Source organism: Pleurodeles waltl, chromosome 7 (genome assembly GCF_031143425.1).
Source record: "Pleurodeles waltl isolate 20211129_DDA chromosome 7, aPleWal1.hap1.20221129, whole genome shotgun sequence".
NCBI lineage: Eukaryota > Metazoa > Chordata > Amphibia > Caudata > Salamandridae > Pleurodeles > Pleurodeles waltl.
In genome coordinates, this window is record NC_090446.1 from 154,555,823 (window position 1) to 154,578,647 (window position 22,825).

A 22,825-nucleotide genomic window follows, 5' to 3' on the forward strand; every position below is an offset into this window, starting at 1 on the left:
TACCGGTAGTCATCATTACTCCGATTCTTCCTTCCTCAAAGAGTGGGGCCCCAACTGACTTCTATAAGGACAAGCTGTCACTGTGTCCCTGGCACTGAATTTGCCACCTCTGAGGCCAGGAGTCGCAAAAGGCAAGCCAGTGGTCGCAGCTGCAACTCCTGGCGACCCCTGAATGACGTCCATGGTTACTCCGTCACAACAGTGATGGATAGCCTGTCCGTTGAAATACAAATTTCATTATATCCTGTGGGATTTAGATTTTGGCGGACGGGCTGTCCGTCACCATTGTGACAGAGTAACCCATCCGCCGAAATCTAAATCAGGCCATTAGTGTGGAAATTCCTGACAACTTGAAATTCCCATTATTCACTAGACCCTCCATACATAATTTATCCTATTAAATAAAATGGATTGGGAAATATCTGTGGAGACCAAGATTTACTGTGCAGAATACCACACCAAAGATTTCCTTAGTCCATGGGGTTTTATACACGCATTTATCCCCCTGCTTGAACACACGTGTATGTGATGATGCCTGTATGAGGTGGGAATGGTGGTAGTGGATGGGGATGATGGGTGAAGGAAAGGAAGGTTGTGCCTTGGCAGATGGTTGGGCAAGTTTCATATGTTCCCACACCCAGAACATCTGGGTGTGAAAATACCAGCAGATTGATAATTTTGAGGGGATTTCCATCCAATACCCCTTAGAATCAGAGCCTTAAAATACTCTAGTATTAGGTATTAGGTGTTGATTGGCTTCACTGATAATTGGGTAGGACATTTAGATGTAGAGTTGGTATGACACCGATATATCTTGGGTGTCAGGCCAGGCCCTTTGGCCAACCCACCCAGAGGCAGACAATCCCCCTGCAGGCAGACAACCTAACACTGTGCGCAGCATTTTGTTGCACACAGTGGCAAGTTGGCCACAAGCAGCCTACCCCACACAGCACAAAGCCTTTGCGCGTGCGGTGGGGTTAGCCACAGGGCCTGTGCTACAGGGATGCCCTGCTCCTAACTCCCTGCAGGCATCAAGCCCCATGCTGCACACAGACCTTGGCCACACGTGAGGTGTTGGTCACAGGGTTTGGCCTGCCACCAGGCCCTGTGGGCAAAATCCCAGCTGGCTGGCAACCCCACACTGCTCACAGTCTTTGGCATGCACAGAGTATGGGTGGCCTTTTAGGCCCCAGGGACCCAAGCTACCAATGCCAAATACAATTAAACAAGGGAGGACGGTGTGCAGCCACCCTCCCAGAGCATTAAAAATAAGGGTGGGGTCTGCGCAGCCCCACACCCAAACCTTCTTGTATCCTGGATACCCCATGCCCTGGTGACAAAATCTAAGGGGGCTGTGCAGCACCCCTTCCCGAGCCTTATTAGGCCCTTGGGACCCCATCCCCTGGGTTATATGTTCACTTAAAAAAACAAAGGTTACAGAGATGTTATAGTTAGGCTTACATTTTAAATATACAAAACCATAGAAATTCACCTGTTATAGTTAGAGTTATTTCATGTAACTATAAATCGCACCCTATGGTAGCTATAATTCGTGCCCTAAGGTAGCTATAACGTGCGCTCCCATGTTCAAAATTCCAATGCCTCCGGGACTTGGAACATCCAGGGGCTCCATTTAAACAAGCGTCGGAGCCCATTCTTGGCTTTTTCAATTTTCGCCAAGATTTGCAGATCCGCTGTGACTGTTGGTGAAAATAAAAACAAAATTTATTTTTTGCTTTGGGGGGCTCCCTCTGGGCCATTTTCTTTCTTTTAATCTTTTTTTTCTGGGACTCTGCTAAAGCAGAGTCCCAACATGGCTGCCAACACTTCCTGTTTGAATTGTTGTCAGCCAATCAGACCCTCAGTATGAGTTCAGGAGGGTCCGCGGAGCCTTCGCGCCCTCACTTGAACTTTCCGTCAAACATCTTTTATTTTTTGGAAATAGTTCACTACAAGTTGCTGGCTGTTTCCTCCTCTAGAATTTGCCTTCTTCCTCCGTTTTTTCTATACACCAATTAAGTTAACTTTAGGAACTTAATGAAGCTTGTGAAGTTTAAGAAGATTTGTGAAATTTGCAGCAGTCGAACATTTACCCTGGCTCGGTGAAGCACCATCATATATGGTCAGAATTCATAGATGCAGGGTTAAAAAATAGTATGAAATTCCGTTGCATCATGAATAGACACCAGTTATAAGGATTACAGGGATGCATAGTTATAATATTGAGCATCATGTGCACAAACTACAATTCACAGAGCAACAAGGTTTCGTTAACAAAGAAATAGCAGATTATTGTTGCCCTTTTGTCCGTGGTCCATATGTAGCTTATGACTCCAAAACACATCAGTGTACTGGAGATATTACCTGTGTCAAGGTGAGCACAATGTCTGAATTAATTAATTTTCCCCCAGATTGGAGCTTGTGCCTACCTGGAAAAGTTGCTACACAACAATTGCTGGCTAATTCAGACCTTCAGCATGTTCTGCACTATCAAAGGATATGACTTGCGTAAGTATTAAACTAGTTCACCAATGACTCATATCCAGTCACGTATGTATTGTTACCTTGTTACTTAACACCTGCAATCTGTGTCAAGAAAGTTGATCATCTACGTCTGGGACATTGAGAATCAGCGCTTACCTTTACTTGGACGGGGGAATGTGAAACACAGCTCTAATGAAGATCGCTATGTTAAAGGGGACGTGCACTTTTTGTTTTGCAAAATACGATATAGCATTCCTTATTGTTGTAACTGCTCCTGCATCCACGATAAAAACCCATTACAGCTGGTTTGTTTTTTACTTGTTTTGGAAGAATGCTTCTCACCTATGGTGACAAATGTCATCAGTGCCTGAAATAGAAGTTACTTCAGAAAAGTACTCGGCATGCAGTCTATAGAAGTGATACAGCGGTTAAGGTGCAACTTAAAAGGTCGTATTTTTTGTTGGAGGAAATGGAAAGAAAATCATGATTTAGGTATGCCAGCTGCCTCTCCAGCCACATGTAATAAAAAAACCTAAGCGAAAAAAAGATACATATAAAGGGGGGAGGCTTGGGGGCACTACAGTCCGTCCTTTGCTCTGTAGAGCTATAATACACATTTTTCTTCCACCCACCACAGCTAACAGCGTGGGGCAGTGGGTCCGCTATTGACACTCTTCCACTGCGAATATCTGCGTATCGTCTGATCACAAGTGCATTTCTGCCTAAAGAAAAGTGCACTTCTATGGCAGGGCTGGCGGGCCAATATTTAACTGCCAATGCTTTAAAAAAAAAAAAAATCTGTATTTTTTATTACTTGTAGTCAGACCTGCGTTTAAGCTACGCTGTCAGGTTATAGAAATTCAAAGCAGCCAATAGTACAGTTTTTTATGCCTATGACAATCGTACTTTCCTGTGAAGTGCATTCAAATGAAAAAGATTGACCATATTTATTAGAAAACGTCCTGAATGCTAGAAAGCTCATGTGCTACTCAATTAACCCCTTAGCTGCTGGGCCTTTTCCCCCCCAGTGCTGAGCCCTTTTTTGGCTATTTGGGGTAGTTTGCGCTTAGGGCTTCATAACGTTTTGTCCACATAAGCTAACCACGCCAAATTTACGTCCTTTTTTTCCAACATCCTAGGGATTCTAATGGTACCCAGAGTTTGTGGTTTACCCTGGAGGAGACCAAGAAAATAGCCAAAATACAGTGAAAATTTCGTTTTTTCCAAAAAAATTGGAAAAAAGGGCCGCCGAAGAAGGCTTGTGGTTTTTTCCCTGAAAATGCCATCAACAAAGGGTTTCTGGTGCTGAAATCACTATCTTCCCACCTTTCAGGAACGGGCAGACTTGAATCAGAAAACCACATTTTCCAACACAAATTTGGCATTTTACTGGGACATACCCCATTTTTACAATTTTTGGTGCTTTCAACCTCCTTTCAGTTAGTGACAGGAATGGGTGTGAAACCAATGCTGGATCCCGGAAAGCTAAATATTTCTGAAAACTAGACAAAATTCTGAATTCAGCAAGGGGTCATTTGTGTAGATCCTACAAGGTTTTCCTACAGAAAATAACAGCTGAAATAAAAAAATATTGAAATTGAGCTGAAAACAACAGCAATTTTTCTTTATGTTTTACTCTGTAACTTTTTCCTGCGATGTCAGATTTCTGAAAGCAATATACCGTTTTGTCTGCTGGACTCTTCTGGTTGCGGGGATATAAAGGGCTTGTAGGTTCATTAAGAACCCTAGGTACACAGAGCCAATAAATGAGCTGCACCCTGCAGTTGGTTTTCATTCTATACTGGGTATACAGCAATTCATTTGCTGAAATATGAAGAGTGAAAAAGAGGTATCAAGAAAACCTTTGCATTTCCAAAATGGGATCAAGATAAGGTTTTGAGGAGCAGTGGTTATTTGCACATCTCTGAATTCCGAGGTGCCCATGCATGTGAATTGCAGGGCATTTCTCAAATAGACGTCTTTTTTACACACTCTCTTATATTTGGAAGGAAAAAATGTAGAGAAAGATAAGGGGCAATAACACTTGTTTTGCTATTCTATGTTCCCCCAAGTCTCCCGATAAAAATGATACCTCACTTGTGTGGGTAGGCCTAGCGCCCGCGACAGGAAATGCCCCAAAACGCAACGTGGACACATCCCATTTTTTGACAAAATACAGAGCTGTTTTTTGCAAAGTGCCTACCTGTAGATTTTGGCCTCTAGCTCAGCCGGCACCTAGGGAAACCTACCAAACCTGTGCATTTTTGAAAACTAGAGACCTAGGGGAATCCAAGATGGGGTGACTTGCGGGGCTCTGACCAGGTTCTGTTACCCAGAATCCTTTGCAAACCTCAAAAAGTGGCAAAAAAAAACAGGTTTTCCTCACATTTCGGTGACAGGAAGTTCTGGAATCTGAGAGGAGCCACAAATTTCCTTCCACCCAGCGTTCCCCCAAGTCTCCCGATAAAAATGATACCTCACTTGTGTGAGTAGGCCTAGCGCCCGCAACAGGAATGGATCACACAAGGGTCAATGGCAGTCCTTGCTTGAGGTCTACTGTTAACCCTGGAGTGATTCATTCCTGAAGCAGGCACTAGGCGTAGGCACACAAGCGGGGTTGTGTTTTTATCAGGACAAGTGGGGAAACACTGGGTGGTAGGAATTTTGAGGATCCCTGCCGATCCCTGGACTTCTGCTCATTGGAATGCAAGGAAAATGTGTTTTTTAAGCACATAATGTAATTTCAAGGGGATTCTGGGTGAAGGAAAACTGGTGAGAGCCATGCAAGTCCTGCACCCTTGGACTCCCCTGGTACTAGTTTGTTAAAGTTAACCCACCACTCACACTGGTTGGCTTTAGCACCTCCAGAAATTATTGTTTCAAAGCATGATTACTTATCAAAGTATCTGAATATTGAAACCAAGCCTTCTGAAGGTGGGCCATAAAGCCGCGTCCAGGCACCAACCTCTTTATGGTCCATTCACTCGCCATTCACGCACAACAAACAACCCTTTCATATCGCCAGCCACGGACCCAATCCAATCAATCACTCCACTCACATTAACTTACCGCTGCCAGACAAGGGCCCATCACATTCACACGCCACAGAACGGAATAAGTTTGACTACATTTTAGCACCTGTCAAGTAACTGCCTCCTTCTTCTTTAACATTACCAAATGCATGCGTAACAAACCTTTACTAATGACTCCTGTGACAGCCACCTGAGGCTCAGGAAGACATGTTTTTCATGCTCCTTTAACGCACTCTCTGTGCTAAATCCAACTCCTTCCAGTTTGTGGATGCAAGTTGGGGGTGTCCGAGTATGCCGTACAAAGCGATTCCTCGAACTGAGTGAGCATATCTACCTTTCAAACTAAGGGATACGTGCTGGGGATTTCTCATGCTGTTACCTAAAGAGAAGGTCATAGGCTACCTGCCTCCTTCTTCCTTAACATTACCAAATGCATGCGTAACAAACCTTTACTAATGACTCCTGTGACAGCCACCTGAGGCTTAGGAAGACATGTTTTTCATGCGCCTTTAACGCACTCTCTGTGCTAAATCCAACTCCTTCCAATTTGTGGATGCAAGTTGGGGGTGTCCGAGTATGCCGTACAAAGCGATTCCTCGAACTGAGTGAGCATATCTACCTTTGAAACTAAGGGAGACATGCTTGGGATTTCTCATGATGTTCCCTAAAGAGAAGGTCATAGGCTATGGAAAAGGGTAGTGTTTGGTACATAGGGGAGTCCATGAGAACGTAGCATATGTCCCAGCCAACATTATGTGCAGTGATGTGACTATAATGCACTTATACAGCAAACTGAACATCTACTAAGTTCTGATGGAGGATGAACATGAAAAGCAGGTCAAACACTGACCTATACAAGTCATTCTCCTTCAGTGCTGGGATGGCACCAATGGGTTTGAATCCATAGGTGTAGATGATGTACTTCTGTACTACCTTTACTATCTGCCTTCTACCTGTGCAATAACCCTGTGAAGGCACTCCTACCATAAGCTTTCCTTACCCATCCATGTCTCTGTTCTCATCAGAGTCCTGGCTAAACCTGTATAATAGCCAAGTGAACCTATACTAGTTTGTGGAAGCAAGTTGGGGGTTTCCAAGTATGCCCTACAAAGTGATTCCTCGAACTGAGAGAGCATATCTACCGTTGAAAGTAAGGTAGACATGCAGGTGAAGAAAGGGTACTCCGTGGCAATGTGGCATATGTTCTGTCCACTAGTATATGCAGTAGGGGGAAGAAAATGCATGTTAATTGAACAGAACACCGACCACGCCAAAAGGAAGTCCATGATGAAGTAAAATTCTGTGGCTCCTTGCCTAACGAAGCAGTGGCCCATGGACGTTTGGTATCCATGCACTGCCACTGAAAGGATTACCCAACAGCAACTCAACCTCAGTCGATTTCCCAGAACTTTGCTTTAGTATGATACAACGTAAAGCAAGTAGGGATACAGAGGCCTGGTTGTGAAGGACACTGGGGACAGTAATACCGACTCTCCTGCCGCTTTCCATGCTTTGAGCACACTTTACAGCGACGACATGGACGATCCTTTTTGGGTGTTTTAGGTATGCGATCAGCAATGTGTCGCTCCTGCAGCCTTGCCACATCTTCCAGAACATATGAGGTGGAGGCTGCTGCTTCTTCTGTAACAGCAGTGAGGCTTTCAATTACAGACAACTGGAAGTCAAGGAAAGTCATGAGTCTTCCTGTTGTTGGCTGACGGTAAACAACATACGCATTATATATTGCCATCTGAATCAGGTGGGTAAACAGTTTCTTGTACCAAGTGCGAGTTTTACGACACGCATTGTATGGTTGAAGAACCTGGTCGTTCTTGTCCACTCCACCCATGTACTTATTGTAATTGAGTATACAGATGGGCTTGTGGACTTCGGCCATCTGACCCCAAACCGTGATGGGAGAAGTGCTCTCATCATGAATTGTAGTGAGCACGTATACATCACGTCTATCTAGGAACTTGACTGCGAGCAGTTCGTTAGAACGCAATGCAGTACTCTGTGATTTCTGGAGCTTCTTGCAAACAAGCTCCCGCGGGAATCCTTTGCGGTTACAACGAACTGTACCGCAGGCCACAGTGCCAGCTTTGTAGAGCTCACTGAACAGCTCTACTCCTGTATAGAAATTGTCCACATAAAGGTTATAACCTTTGTGAAGAAGTGGCTGGACAAGTTCCCATACAATCTTACCTGTGACCCCTAACGCGGGAGGGCAACCTACAGGGTTCAGGGTAGAATCCTTCCCTGTATACACTCTCAGGCTGTACACATAGCCAGTAGAGCTCTCACACAGCATGTACAGCTTTATGCCATAGCGAGCTCTTTTGCTCGCAAAGTACTGTCTGAAAAGCAGCCGTCCTTTGTACAGGATCAAGGACTCATCGACTGCTATATTCTTTCCAGGAGTATAGATCTCTGGAAACCTGGCAGACAAATGTTCCACGACAGGCCGAATTTTGAACAACCTGTCATGATCTGGATGGTCCCGGGGCAATGCAGCAGAATTGTCATTGAAATGCAGCATGCGCTGCAGTAGCAAAAAACGATCTCTGCTCATGTATGGTGCGAAGATGGGAGTTACCCAAACCGTGCGAGTCGTCCAGTAGGACTGCAAGGTGGGTTTCTGTACTAACCCCATTTTGAGCGTAAGGCCCAAAAATATCTTCAACTCCGCCAGCGAAGTGGGAGTCCACTGGCGTGCCCTAGAACGGGGCCCTAGAGTGCCTCCGCACTCCCTCAGAAATTGGTCTGCACGCAAATTTGTTTGCTGCACAACTTTCTGAAGAAAGTCAACATCCAAAAACAGATAGATGTAGTCGACTTGCAAAAAGTTAGCTGTATCGACTTTACATCCAGCGTCACCAGTAAAAGGTGGAATTTGGGGCTGAACCAAACAGGGGGGCTGCCAAGAGAGCACTCTCTCTGTGCTTGCGGTAGCAAGCACGTGCTCTCTGGGTTCGGCTAACCCAATGTGGTCCCGCTGCCCAGAATGTGCTTGCGAAGGGACAGCACGGATGTCGTCATTGTCTCCTCCAGAATCACTGGAAGAGGTGTCGTCAGATGGGACTCTGCCGACTGAAAAATCACTCCCAGAATCTGCCCCATTGTCCTCTCCCTCAGATGCTGTCTCAGTGTCTGCTGTCTCAGTCTCTGAGCCTACATCAGAACTGTCCTCCATAACCCGAGCTAGGGCTTGATCAGCAGTCATCCAACGAGACGCCTTCTCTGCAACTGGCTAAACTGTCCCTCTAAATTACTAGCCTACGTAGAAGGCAGATAGTCCCAAAATTGCTGTGTACAACAGGAAATGTCGTCACCTTACCTTCGCTTCTTCTCCAATTCTGAAGATTCTCTGAAAACACTGAAAAAAACAAAAAAAGAATGTATTACTTCACCTTACCACACACCCTGTGCAACAGTCATTTTTGGTGCTCTGCCTCCCATTACCTCCTCTTCTAATTCCCTCAGTACTACCCAGCAAAAGTGCCACTCATATCTCCATAGTCCCCCTGGCATTACATTTGTTTTAAAGCGCAGGTAACGCTTGCCTTTACTAATCCACTCAGCTACTTTATGGCAACTGGCACTACAGAAAAGACATGCATGCATGCATATATATATATATATATATATATATTGTGTGAACAAGATTCTCACCCCACTCCACGAGGTTCAAATTGGCATCTTTTATTGCAAGCAACAGCCACGTACGCGTTTCGACTCTCAAGGATTCTTGATCACAGTAAATGAGTCCCTCTTTTCTTTCATTGTTTATACTTGCAATAAAACATGTCAATTTGAACCTCGTGGAGTGCGGTGAGATTCTTGTTCACAAAATATTTTCGAGGTTGCTCTCCTCCATCACTGAGCACCGGCAGTGGATTGCACTGCGCAACAATCTTTTTAACCATTTTGTGTTGCATATATATATATATATGTTTATAAACAAAGTGGTTGAAGGGTTGCTGGGCGGCACACTCCACTGCCGGTGCCCAGTGACAGAGAAGACCAATCTAGAAATTATCTAATGCCGAACAATTTCACCGCACTCCACGAAGTACAAATAAACGTGTATTTTATTGCAGTCAATAACCACCAACGTGTTTCAACTCACCAAGGAGTCTTGATCACGGTCCTCGTGGAGTGCGGTGAAATTGTTCACCATTATAAAACAACACACACAAGAATAACAAGCATTTACAATGCAATGGGTCTCGCATCTGCTCGAGTTAGAGCTATTAGCGTTATAAACTCCTAACCCAACTTTTCTTGCCACATAAATTGATAATTGAAAGTTAAACTCTTTCACATAAGAGAGCCGATTCACAGCGCCACGGCCACCATGAGCATCATGTGAAGAGTTACACAAAAGGAAAAGAAGTTCGCTCGCAGTTAAACGTAACAGCAAAAGTGCAATTAGCCATGTACCAGGGGCGATGGCCAAGGCGGTAACAAAACCTCCCCAAGGAGGGACAAAGGTAAATCATTTTCCAATGTCATCAAAGGATTTTTGAAGGGCAAGCCCACGAACGAGTGGTAGTGATGGGCGTGAGGTGGGTGTTGTTAGAAGCCCAGATACACGCCAACAAGTCAGAAAAGCAGCACATGGACGCTGCAATGCTTGTCCTGAAAAAAAAAAAAATATATATATATATATAGATCTATATATATATATATATACATATATATATATATATATATATGTGTATACATATATACACATATATATGAGAGAGAGAGAGAAAGAAAACAAGACACTCATGTCACAAACCTTTTTTTTTTTTTATACATGTGTGCTTGCCCTTGGCAAAGCACACATGTATAAAAAAAAAAAAGGCCCCATTGATGGTCACCCTAAGGGCTGACCACCAACAATTTGTTTTTGTTTTTTCTTTTTTAACCTGGGGGGGCGATCGGCCCCCCCAGGCAAAACTACATGGTTTTTTTTTCCCCCCTGGGGTCGGCCCGTGTTCCAAGGGCCGACCCCGCCATTTTTTTTTCTTTTTTTCTTCTTTTTTTTTTATATTGTGGGGGGCGCAATCGCCCCCCAAAACTGTGTAAATAAATAAATATTGCCCCCGGGGGGGGGGGGGCAGCCCTTTTACGAGGGGGCCGACCCCCCCCCAAAGAAGATCCCTGGTGCCTAGGGGTGTTTCCTGGCCGTGGATCGCAGCCGCGCTGCGATCCACGGCCAGGAAACGGTGCCAGGGAGGCATCGATGGAAAGGGGAGAGCCTCCCTTTCCATCGATGCCTCCCTGGCATCTGGGGAGGCCGTTTTGGCCTTTTTTTCCCCACCGGAGAAAGAGAGAACGCTTACCTGCTTCTCTCCTTCTCCGGTGTGGAAAAACTGTGACGTCAGCAGACGCGGAAGCTCTTCCGCGTCTCCGACGGTTTAAAAAAAAAATTTACAAATCCTCCGGTGCATTGCACCGGAGGATTTTTAACCCCCTCCCTGGTGTCGGCCACTGGTCGTGACCCGCACCAGGGAGGGAGTGTGGGCGTCGGCCAGTGGCCGACGCCCGCATCTAAACGGTTAAAATGCAATGATTATTATTATTATTATTATTATTTTATTATTACACACTTGTGGCCATCACATGCCCCCATTTAGGTTTCCTTCATTTTACTTTTTAGGTAAATTGTAATAGAATAAAACAATAACCGCCACAACAACTGTTAAAAGCCAGATGTTGTCTCTTTGCCTGTGGTTGTTTAATTTGCACCGTTGCTTCTTCAATGAATCATTAATTCTACATAATAAGAAGTGGTTAAAAATGCCCTCCTGGGCTCTTTCTGTTTAGATACTTTTGTTGAGGAACCAAAAGCCACCTGTGCAGTTGGTATTGACATACGTGTCATTTGTTTTTATTCTGATTGATCTATTGGTACTTAAAAAATTGAGCGTGTTTAGTAAAAGTTATTTTGACAGGTTGTCCACAATCCTATATGCATCTCCCCTGTTGCATTTATTACTATAACATGTATGATGTTAATTCGAGGGTTGTGGGTTGTAAGTTTACTGTTCTCTTTGTAAGGACATTTGGAAGAATCCTCTGTGCACAGAGACATGTACTAAATGATAGGTCTCCCCAGTGTCAGAAACATCAGTTTGTATAATGAGTCAGTACTGGCTCTGAACTAAATCAAGAAAATAACTTTTAAGAAAGAATCTCTTCTTTGTCCCACAAAGCTTCTGCAACAGAAGAGACATGCGAACTTCCTAAAAATGAGGCTGGTATTGTATGGGATGCCATCTCCTTCACCTTCCTGTTGCTCCAGCGAAGGGTTTTCACGAGCTACTACTTCCTCTACGTTGTTGCAGATTTAAAGGCCTCCACAATCCTGGCTTCAAGGTATAGTGAGTAAAAACACTGCTCCGCTATCTGGAACTATTCTGATGCCTCAAGAAATATACTCCATGAAATACAGACATATTTGTTAATGGGATATTGTCCTACTTCAGTGAGTGCTGTTTATGAAAGGTGGCCAGTTTAGGACAGTGCGGTCAGAGAACCCCTGTGGACACCTCTTTTCTGTCAATCTGTTGTCATTAGTGCTTGAATGATGTAATATGGTCCACCTCCCAAGTGGGCTTGAACAAAGTCGTTTACTGTCCCTCAACTTTGAGATATGAGTTGTCAAAACAACTAGAATACGATTTTTGATTAATTACACGAAGGTGTGTTAGTGTTGTGTTGTCCAAACCCACTTGAAGCTAACAAAATAAATTTGAGTAACTGATGGACAGCCATGAATTCATCCTTGTCCCTTCACCCGGAAATAGGAACTATTTGTATTTATTATGAATATACGAGTAGCTTATTGTGCAGACCTTGGGCCTGACTTAGAGTTTGGCGGAGGGGTTACTCCGTCACAAATGTGATGGATATTGCGTCCACCGAATTACAAGTTCCAATGCCTGCAATGCAATTGTAATATGGTGGACGGGATATCCCTCACGTTTGTGATGGAGTAACCCCCTCCGCCAAACTCTAGATCAGGCCCTTTGCCTGAATTTTATGAAAAACTATTTGCTTGCAATCATGGTTTTCGTATTAATCTGTAAGAGGGAAAATGAGTGTGAGAAAGATGCTGAAAGAGGATAGAATGCAAATGATGTTGAAAACAATAACTATTTGCCCAGGCAACTATGTTTGTCCCACCCATAATCTCTTTCCACTGTGAGGACCTTCTTCCATAGTGAGAGACACAAATAGCAATTTAGAACAGTAGGGGGATAAATGCAATAGTGGTACATGGTCATGAGCCTGCAATAGCAGTCAGGGAACAATGCCAGATGCTCAGAGATAATGCTGGATTTTAGTTTACTCTATAGGCATTTCTACCACCTGCTTGTTCATGATACTAACCCCTGAAGAAACTTGCTTACTAGCAGCCCATTTGTAAAAAGCAAGGTGGTGATATCATAATCAAGCAGGGAAAGACAGGAATGCCCAGCAGCTACATAGCACATGACCTTCATCATTGATACTTGCAACATCAGTTATCATATGCACATGAACGACACCCAACTCCAGCTGTCTTATCCTGGGATCAACACCATGTAGCAGAAAGCATTTGGTACATCAAAATCAGCTCTTCAATTGATGAAAGACAGAAAAGCAAATTTAAGGACAGGTGTATTATGTACTCACCTGGTTCCAACCACAGAGACGACACTGGAGCCGAGGCTGGACTTCCACTCCCTCTCAGGAAGAAGCAGGACCCAGGGAAGGTACACCTAGATCTGCTATCTTCTAGAGGGGTTAGGAGGAAGGGGCAAAATAAGAAAAAGAAACTTTTAGTACTGTGTCTGCTCAGCGATGGTACTACTCTGCTTGGCAGGATGCATCACTCCGGGATCCTTCTAGGTTTGCGAGGGTGAACGTTTATGAGATCAGCATCTCTATGTTTGTGAAAACGCAGTACCATGGGGACAACACGAAGAAGTAGTTAGCAAGCCTCTACATAATTTACACTGCACTGCATCAAAAACAACACTCATATGCTTCTTCAAAATCACATCATAAGAGCAGAATAGCCAGATTCTTGGATGAGATTTCACTGAGGCTCTTGAGGAGGAAGTTGAAATACTGATTAGAGCCTCTGACACTCTTGGGGTAACTCAGGAACCATACTGGAGTTACTGCCACATTCAAAATAACTACGCTGGGGTTGTTGACACTCCCAAGGTGTGCTTGAAACAGGATTACACTCAGTACATTGCTTTAGAGTTACTGACACTCCCAAGGCACGTTAGAAACAAGGTTACACTCTGTGCATAGGTGTGGAGCTACTGACACTCCTAAATTACACTAAAAAAACAAGGTTACACTCAGTACATAGGTTTGGGGTTACAGACACTCCCAGGGTTACACTTGGTACATAGGTTGGAGTCAGGGAAATTCCCAAGATATATACAGGGAGTGCAGAATTATTAGGCAAATGAGTATTTTGACCACATCATCCTCTTTATGCATGTTGTCTTACTCCAAGCTGTATAGGCTCGAAAGCCTACTACCAATTAAGCATATTAGGTGATGTGCATCTCTGTAATGAGAAGGGGTGTGGTCTAATGACATCAACACCCTATATCAGGTGTGCATAATTATTAGGCAACTTCCTTTCCTTTGGCAAAATGGGTCAAAAGAAGGACTTGACAGGCTCAGAAAAGTAAAAAATAGTGAGATATCTTGCAGAGGGATGCAGCACTCTTAAAATTGCAAAGCTTCTGAAGCGTGATCATCGAACAATCAAGCGTTTCATTCAAAATAGTCAACAGGGTCGCAAGAAGCGTGTGGAAAAACCAAGGCGCAAAATAACTGCCCATGAACTGAGAAAAGTCAAGCGTGCAGCTGCCACAATGCCACTTGCCACCAGTTTGGCCATATTTCAGAGCTGCAACATCACTGGAGTGCCCAAAAGCACAAGGTGTGCAATACTCAGAGACATGGCCAAGGTAAGAAAGGCTGAAAGACGACCACCACTGAACAAGACACACAAGCTGAAACGTCAAGACTGGGCCAAGAAATATCTCAAGACTGATTTTCTAAGGTTTTATGGACTGATGAAATGAGAGTGAGTCTTGATGGGCCAGATGGATGGGCCCGTGGCTGGATTGGTAAAGGGCAGAGAGCTCCAGTCCGACTCAGACGCCAGCAAGGTGGAGGTGGAGTACTGGTTTGGGCTGGTATCATCAAAGATGAGCTTGTGGGGCCTTTTCGGGTTGAGGATGGAGTCAAGCTCAACTCCCAGTCCTACTGCCAGTTCCTGGAAGACACCTTCTTCAAGCAGTGGTACAGGAAGAAGTCTGCATCCTTCAATAAAAACATGATTTTCATGCAGGACAATGCTCCATCACACGCGTCCAAGTACTCCACAGCGTGGCTGGCAAGAAAGGGTATAAAAGAAGGAAATCTAATGACATGGCCTCCTTGTTCACCTGATCTGAACCCCATTGAGAACCTGTGGTCCATCATCAAATGTGAGATTTACAAGGAGGGAAAACAGTACACCTCTCTGAACAGTGTCTGGGAGGCTGTGGTTGCTGCTGCACGCAATGTTGATGGTGAACAGATCAAAACACTGACAGAATCCATGGATGGCAGGCTTTTGAGTGTCCTTGCAAAGAAAGGTGGCTATATTGGTCACTGATTTGTTTTTGTTTTGTTTTTGAATGTCAGAAATGTATATTTGTGAATGTTGAGATGTTATATTGGTTTCACTGGTAATAATAAATAATTGAAATGGGTATATATTTGTTTTTTGTTAAGTTGCCTATTAATTATGCACAGTAATAGTCACCTGCACACACAGATATCCCCCTAACATAGCTAAAACTAAAAACAAACTAAAAACTACTTCCAAAAATATTCAGCTTTGATATTAATGAGTTTTTTGGGTTCATTGAGAACATGGTTGTTGTTCAATAATAAAATTAATCCTCAAAAATACAACTTGCCTAATAATTCTGCACTCCCTGTAGTAACAAGATTGCACTTGGTACATAGGTTGTAGTTGGGGACCCATCTAAGATATACTAGAAACAAGGTTGCACATGGTACATAGGTTAAATACAGGATTAAGGGCCTGATTTAGATTTCAGCAGGGGGGTTACTCCGTCACAACGGTGATCAATATCCTTTCTGCTGAAATCAAAATCCCATAGGAAACAATGGGATTTATATTTCGGGGGACGGGATATGTGTCACCGTTGTGATGGAGACACCCCTTTGCTGAAATCTAAATCAAGCCCAGAGTCTCTAGTCCATGAGCCAAACAGTTCAAGCTCCAAGGTAGTATAGAGAGTGGACAAGCTAGGAGTGCTGTAGAAAAAAATCACGAAGAAGGAACAGGAGATGATTAAACTAAAGTCTTTGGAGATGTTAAAATTCAGGCCTGGTCAACTACTTTAAAAGATTAGTGTGCACCAATCTGAAGGAGAAGTACTTAGCCTTGTCTAGTTCTTGTATAAGAGTTCAAAGACGGCAGGCGGCTCAGAGCAAGAAGTTCAAGATTAGGCAGAATTGAAGCTCATGAAGGGAGACACTGCATGCGTTGCAAAAGCCATGATTACAGAATCATCACAAAATCTTGAAAGGCTAGTCACTGGTATCTCTGGGCGGCTTAGAAGTTGAGCACAGTGGCAAAAATTGCGCAGGACTGGAACGCTGAAGATCAGAACAACTCAGGAGGTGAGTGCAGGGAAGTTATTTGAGCAGGACGGGGACGCTGAATGGTCCAGGCAACTTGGGAGGCGAGTGCAGGGACATTGCTTACACAGGATGGGCATGGGTACAAAGCTAAGGACCAATGCAGGTTCAGAGAGGGTGTTTATACAGGAAGCAAAGAGTGTTCCAGAAAAGCATGTGTCCCACATGGAAGCATGGAATCTTCAAATAAACCTGTAGAAAATCACATGTTACATGCAACTGTTATGAGGCATAGCAGGTGCAAATGGCAATTAACAACAATAACAAGTACAACGGAACCCCAAATGTATGATGATTAAATTCAGTGCTTTACAGTGGAAACCTGACGATCCTAAATAGACCCATGATACCTGCAGGTGCAAACTAGACGAAACTTGCTTAGCAACAGAACAGAAGGTCAATTGTTCAAGCTTCTGGATGGGTGGGGGGATTGAGTACTCAAGACGGAAAGGCACCACAGGGGAAGGACTTAAATGAGGCCGGGATGTAATACCCACAGAACATAGAGCACAAGAATAGGTTGTGACCTACTGTCGCCTAAACTTCTCCCCTTCGTCTGCCAAGACATAATGGTTTCACCTTCTATGCCAAGAATGTGGGTTCAGTCAACTCTGCTTCTAACAGACGTTCCCGGCACTTTCGTTGTTCCTCAAAACCTCCTTAATGTTTATGACTGTTATTTCTTATCTAGGTTATGGTAATGTGATCTGCTCCAGGCTTCCAGCTAAAATGCATGCCACTGGACTGCCAAGTTTCTTGTAGTCGGGCTCATATTCTGTCTCAGTGTTGGGGCCACATTATACAAGTACTAAAATCCTCCTCTCCTGGCTGCCTACATAAGATTACAGTTCAAGACAGTGTGCCGTGCACCATGTAGTGCAGCAGGGAGAAGTAGTTCTTACCCTAACCAATTCTACTTCTACAAACCTTTTCTGTCCCACTGATTGGCACTTAGCCACTGCATCATGCTGATCCCCTTCGGTGTCCTCTTTATCCATACAACCAGAAACAATTGATTTGGCTTCAGATCAGTACATATCTAAGTCTCTACCAAGTGCAATTTCTTCCCATTTACTTTGGCTGAAAACCAACTTTAACAGGTTTTGCAGAACAATAAAACCCTACCTCTCTCCAGGAACATACAGAATTGATGTGTCCTAGTGTCCTACTGCTTCCAAACAAAGGGCTGGACTAGTTCCCAATTTCAACCCTCTATTGCCTTGTCAGAAACACCTAAGTCCAGCTTACTAGACATAATCAAACACGGTCCCAGAGAAGCATAGTCAATTTTTTATAGCACTACATGAAATGGACAGTTAGGCACATCCAGAATAATCGATATTCACCGCCATTTTTCAACAAGTTGTTTTCACACCAAAACAATCTGACTGTAATTTCTTCATGTTTTAACTTATCCTCTCCATGTGGTTTGAAATGCCTGAAAAAACGGCATACATAGATTTGAAAAACCTTAAATAAATGTGTAATAGTAAATAATGGTTCCAACCTCTGCAATCAAATGAGCAGTGCACATTGGATTTTAAGACTTCATGAACAGCATCCCACATTCAACTTATTGGCCAACAAAGTCAAGTAAGTGACAGGCACACCAGGGATCCACAGGACCGATGTATACTTGGCTAGGGTATGAAAATGTATGCTTGTACAACACTCATTTAAGAAAATGCCTTATAGTGCGATGAGAGCTGTGCTTCCTGCACTAGTCAGAACAAAACAGTTGGAGAAGTTAAGCGTGTAAACAAACACGATGAGTTCTCTCAAGTTTACAGCTCGATCTGATCATTCCCAGTCTTCAGGGTGTTTTAACCCCCAACTAAAGATAGAATGACATGAACCTCATCTTCTGGTATCATCAACACATTTTATGGCTACTTGGCAATGGTGGTGAGGGCAGCCTCATGGTGGTATCTACATCCCAAAAATACAAACAAAAGCTAATGTTTCATGAAATTATACATCAACTGATGATTTCAAGAAATAATATTATAATATTCTAAATTTTTTAGGGGAGCTGAGCTGTTTGAAGAGAAATTGAAAAAAATGGTTGCTATCAGGTTGGAAGAGGAGAAGAAATCTTCTCTTGCAATGAAAAAACAGTAAGTTAAAAGAAGACTGCTCTTTTCAACTATTTCTGAATTATGTTAGATTATCAATTTTTATTATTTTTATGTATGTTGCTGGAGCTCATTCTTGATTATAAAACCTTTGTCTTCACATTTTCGTGGACTTGTGACACAAAATATTAGCACATATGTTAAGCGACATAATAAACGTGCGCTAACTGTAATGTAACAATGCATCTATAAACTTGCTGGTTAACAATATGAGCTCACAAAAGAGTGATAAACAATTTATATATGAGCTGATGGTCTATGCTGAGGAACCTCCTAGCGCGGGGACATTCCAGTTCAGAATAACCAGGCACTTTACAAACTCTTAACATAACTAATATCACATATCATATAAAATAATACTATTAACCAATAATAGAAGAGAAATTATCCATGCAATTGTTAAGAATATTTTAAAGATCACGCCCTAGATAGATTGATAAGTTTCTTGACCAGAAGGCCAGAGCAGAAGACCGGAGACAACTTACTGAAACTGTGCATCTTATGGTTGTTGAACGCATTACATGGCTTCGGTCAGGATCGCTGGCCCCTTCCGTACTAGCTAATCTTGATAATGTTCCTGGATCTACTGTGGTCAGATTGAAACTGTTGCCCTGTTGCTCCATTAGTTCTGCTGGACCGCTGAAAGCATGCAGTACTGTGACGTGTGGCATCTTGTTTTAGAAATTGCACAAGTAAATGTGCTCTGGCCTGGCTTCCTATGTTAAGAATTCATATCTGCCTGTGTAGCACCTGGAACTCGGCCATCTCATTTGGCTCCCTTCAACCTCTGTCTCAGCAAACAAATGTCTACTTTTAGGCATGATGCCTCTCACGTGTAGTTGTTCTAGCCCCGTGCTATGCATCTACACCACCTCTTTTATGCAGTCCAACACCTCTCCAAGGAATTAGCTACCCTCCTCTGGCTCAGCTCAGAAAGTAGGTCTGCTGCCTCCTGGCACTAAGGTTATCACTTTGGCACTGATATCCCTCATGCACAATATCATATTTCAGCCTATTCTCATTTTCCACAGTAAGAACAGTAAGATATTTCATCTGAAATGAGTCTGATTTGATTCAAAATAAAGTGTTTTTCACCAGGACAGTTGGAGTGAGGTCATCCACTTCTGTGTTGGAGGGGCGACAGATCATTAATTCTCCTGGCTCATTATCTTTCAGAATAGCATTTAGCCTCTTGGAGAAACTTAAAATGAAACTGCATAGTCAATATCCGTTGGTCTGTAATGTGCTTTAATTTGCTCATTCTCCCCAGTATCACCCAAACCTTTTTAAAGCTTGGTGCTGGCATCCTAAGCCATCTTAGCTTTGCAAGCCGTATAGCATACCTGTATATTCGTAATGCGCAAGGGACGGGTGTATGAGTTAAAGATGGAGCATGCTTTGTTGTTAATGGAGAGCTGTTGGGGCATTCCAAGTGGTACAAGACTCCTCCGGCAATAATCCACAATGGCTAAGACCATGCCATCATTTCAAAATAACCATGGTCTAAGTACATGAGTGGAATTTATATTCCTGGTATGTAAATGTATCTCCTAGAGAGCACCTATGATTCTACATGGCTGCAGCCATCAGTGGCCATTATTGGACAATCCTGTTCTATACTTATCTCTGCCACTTCTTAGATGTATATTTTATGGTGCAACACCTTTGACTAGTCTCTTGCCCTACTGAAATATTCTTTCTGCAAACTAGAATGCTGTGACCTAGGTAGCTGCACCTTTAATAAATGTAGAATATCTATGTAAGTACGTTTTGTTTATGTTTTGTTTTAATTTTACCTTTCAGAATGGAGCTTATAAAGTCAAAGCAGAAGCAATCTGACATCTTAAAGCAGCAGGGGACGTGCACTGATGAAGTGTCTGAAGAGTCTAGCAGTTCTGAAAAAGTGAAGAAAGATCTAGAGTTGGAAAGCAAAGGTGAACTAAATGTGAACTTGTCAATTAACTACATGTACCTGCTCCTTTAATGATAGTTGGTGTAAAGAACACATTGTGATTCCTCTTACAATCACACTTTAGAATGCAGGTGAGCAGACCATTTTGTAGAATAGGCTCTCATAAAATGACATTACATAGAACAGCCCTGGCTGCTTTTAGGCACTATCCTAATCCTGACCCACTGAGAAACACTTGAGAGTTAAGTTATTGCCTTCTTCCGAGTGGCAAAACAAGAGCGGTCTTAAAGAGATCTTCTTTGTCACAATGAAGGATGTTAGCTTGAATGGCCTCTTGAATTAGACTTTTATAGCATGTTCATTCCAAAGTGCGAAAACCTTCTAAATTGTTTGTACTCATTTGTCACTTTTCTTTGGTTTGTTCATACAATGACATGTCCATTTCAGTGATTTGTTTATACAGCATGATATGTAAGTATGTCCTGTTGGTTCTAGATTATGGTTGGTGACTTTATCTGTAACATTTTTTGTTCTTATAAACAGATGTTTTGTATTACTGTTTCCATATAAATGACTGTTTAAGATTTCAGTTACCTGACTAAATCAGCAGGATCCTTTATATTTGTGGTGTATGTTTTGCACAGACAAATTAACTACCTGAAGGCAACCCTTAGTCTGCGTTTTTCCAGATTTAAAGTGCCTGAATTCAGTGTAGTGGGTCAAACGTGAACAAGATAATTCCCATGATGTAATGAAAACACTTAAAAGAAATTGGTGTAGCTGGATCAGCATGAATACTACATTAAACAGAGTTGAGATTAATGGCCTGGCAGGTAGTTTTCCATCTGTAATAATGATTTAGGCATTGAATTTAAATGTACTATTCTACTTGTCAAATCATCATAATGCTTATTTCAGAATTTCAAAAGGTTCTATAAAACATACAGTTAAAAAATACAATATTATAACCAAAAGATATCCTCTCATATTTCTCCATTGTTACAAATTTAATTATATATTTCATACACAAACAAGTGTATGTGCCTTCTCAAGATACACATGGCAATCCATGAAAATGAATTCTTCTTTGTTTTCTAATATGGCACAGTCTATGAGTACAACTAAAGACATAAACATCCTGGACTCCTGGGTAAAAATGCTCTTATAACATATTCATTAATATTTGCATTTTTACCAGGCCCAAAATATAAAATTAACTGTGTAAAATTGGATGTAACGAATGTCAGTTTTTAAACAAACACAAGGCTTCCCTCCTCAATCTTACATTTATTGATTTTATTGATTTTATAACTGGTTTAAGCCAGTGTTTTCCAAACCTGAAGTGAAAAAAGGGAGTGTATTTCGCCTTCAAACAGGTTCATGCTACACATAGTAGTAGTAGTAGTGCAAAAACTTTATTCGACTTTCAACAAGTCATAAAAGTATCAGTTAAAACACGTCTATATATAATGACACAATAAATAGATAAAAAGTATTAAAAAAATATAAATAACAGAAATATAAATACATATGAATCAATTTTCCATTCACGCGTGGCTAAGTGACCTCATTAAATTTACACCAATGCCCCCATAGACCTTCTTGCAGTTAGTACAGAACATAAAAAATTTGCCAAGATTCCACACATTTCGATAGAGGATAAAACCTGTATACTGATATACGCACTGCGGCACTGACGCAAGTTAAGCGATCTTAAAAGAGGAACTAAGAGACGCTTTCTCTGTTTTGTATAAAATTTGCAAAACAAGACCACATGAATCGTAGACTGGAATGACGTTGCGTCACAAGGACATGCCCTTAGGATTGAACTCCAATCATTCATAGTCGGGGAAAGTTACTAAGCGGTGGAAGGTATCTAACCTTAATCTTGTTAGAACAAAGCGGTTCCAAGGATTTACCACATTTGTCAGATAGGGCTGCATACCATCCACAGACAGAATTAATTGGTTAGACATTACACTGGGCTTTTTTGATTTTACTTCCCATCGGCGTTCTTCTAGATACTTCAATGTTAAAACCCTCAGTTCCTTCCTAGTAATGTGTTCCAATGAGTCCGGGTTTGTGTAGTATTCTTTACTACCCATGTCTTCAAAAAAGGTCTTAATATATCTCAACCAGGGGACTCTTAACGAATATGTTAGAGAAATACAATCGGATAAAATAGTTTTGTTTAGTCCAGTGTACTCAGAGGTCCAAACTTTATGCCATAATAACAGTGGCTGTATCTTTATCAGATCAGATAGAAACAAAACCCCTAACTCTGCGTGGATTATATACGATGATGTACCATTTGGTACCAATAGCAAATGTCTAAGGAAGTCATTTTCCACCGTCTGAATTGATTTACAATTAATATATCCCCAAATATCTGATCCATACATTGCGGCCGGAATACACTTGGCTTTATACATTTTTACCATATTCAGCGGGGTAATCCCCCCTAGCTTTTTTTAGAAGATTTTCAGGGCCGCCGTTGTCTTAATAATCTGGTCCTTTTTCATTTTCATAGAGTG

General features: G+C 42.4%; 1 protein-coding gene across 2 annotated transcripts in view; it reads left to right on the forward strand.

Annotated features, from left to right (window-relative positions):
• LOC138303899 (piezo-type mechanosensitive ion channel component 2-like) overlaps window positions 1-22,825 on the forward strand; it is a 733,706-nt gene that overhangs the window by 382,673 nt on the left and 328,208 nt on the right. For both annotated transcript variants that reach the window (XM_069243434.1, XM_069243435.1), the window contains 4 exons: window positions 2,412-2,508; window positions 11,723-11,885; window positions 18,272-18,361; window positions 20,183-20,313. In XM_069243434.1, coding sequence (XP_069099535.1) covers window positions 2,412-2,508; window positions 11,723-11,885; window positions 18,272-18,361; window positions 20,183-20,313 — 481 coding nt within the window. The remainder of the gene's footprint in view (window positions 1-2,411; window positions 2,509-11,722; window positions 11,886-18,271; window positions 18,362-20,182; window positions 20,314-22,825) is intronic.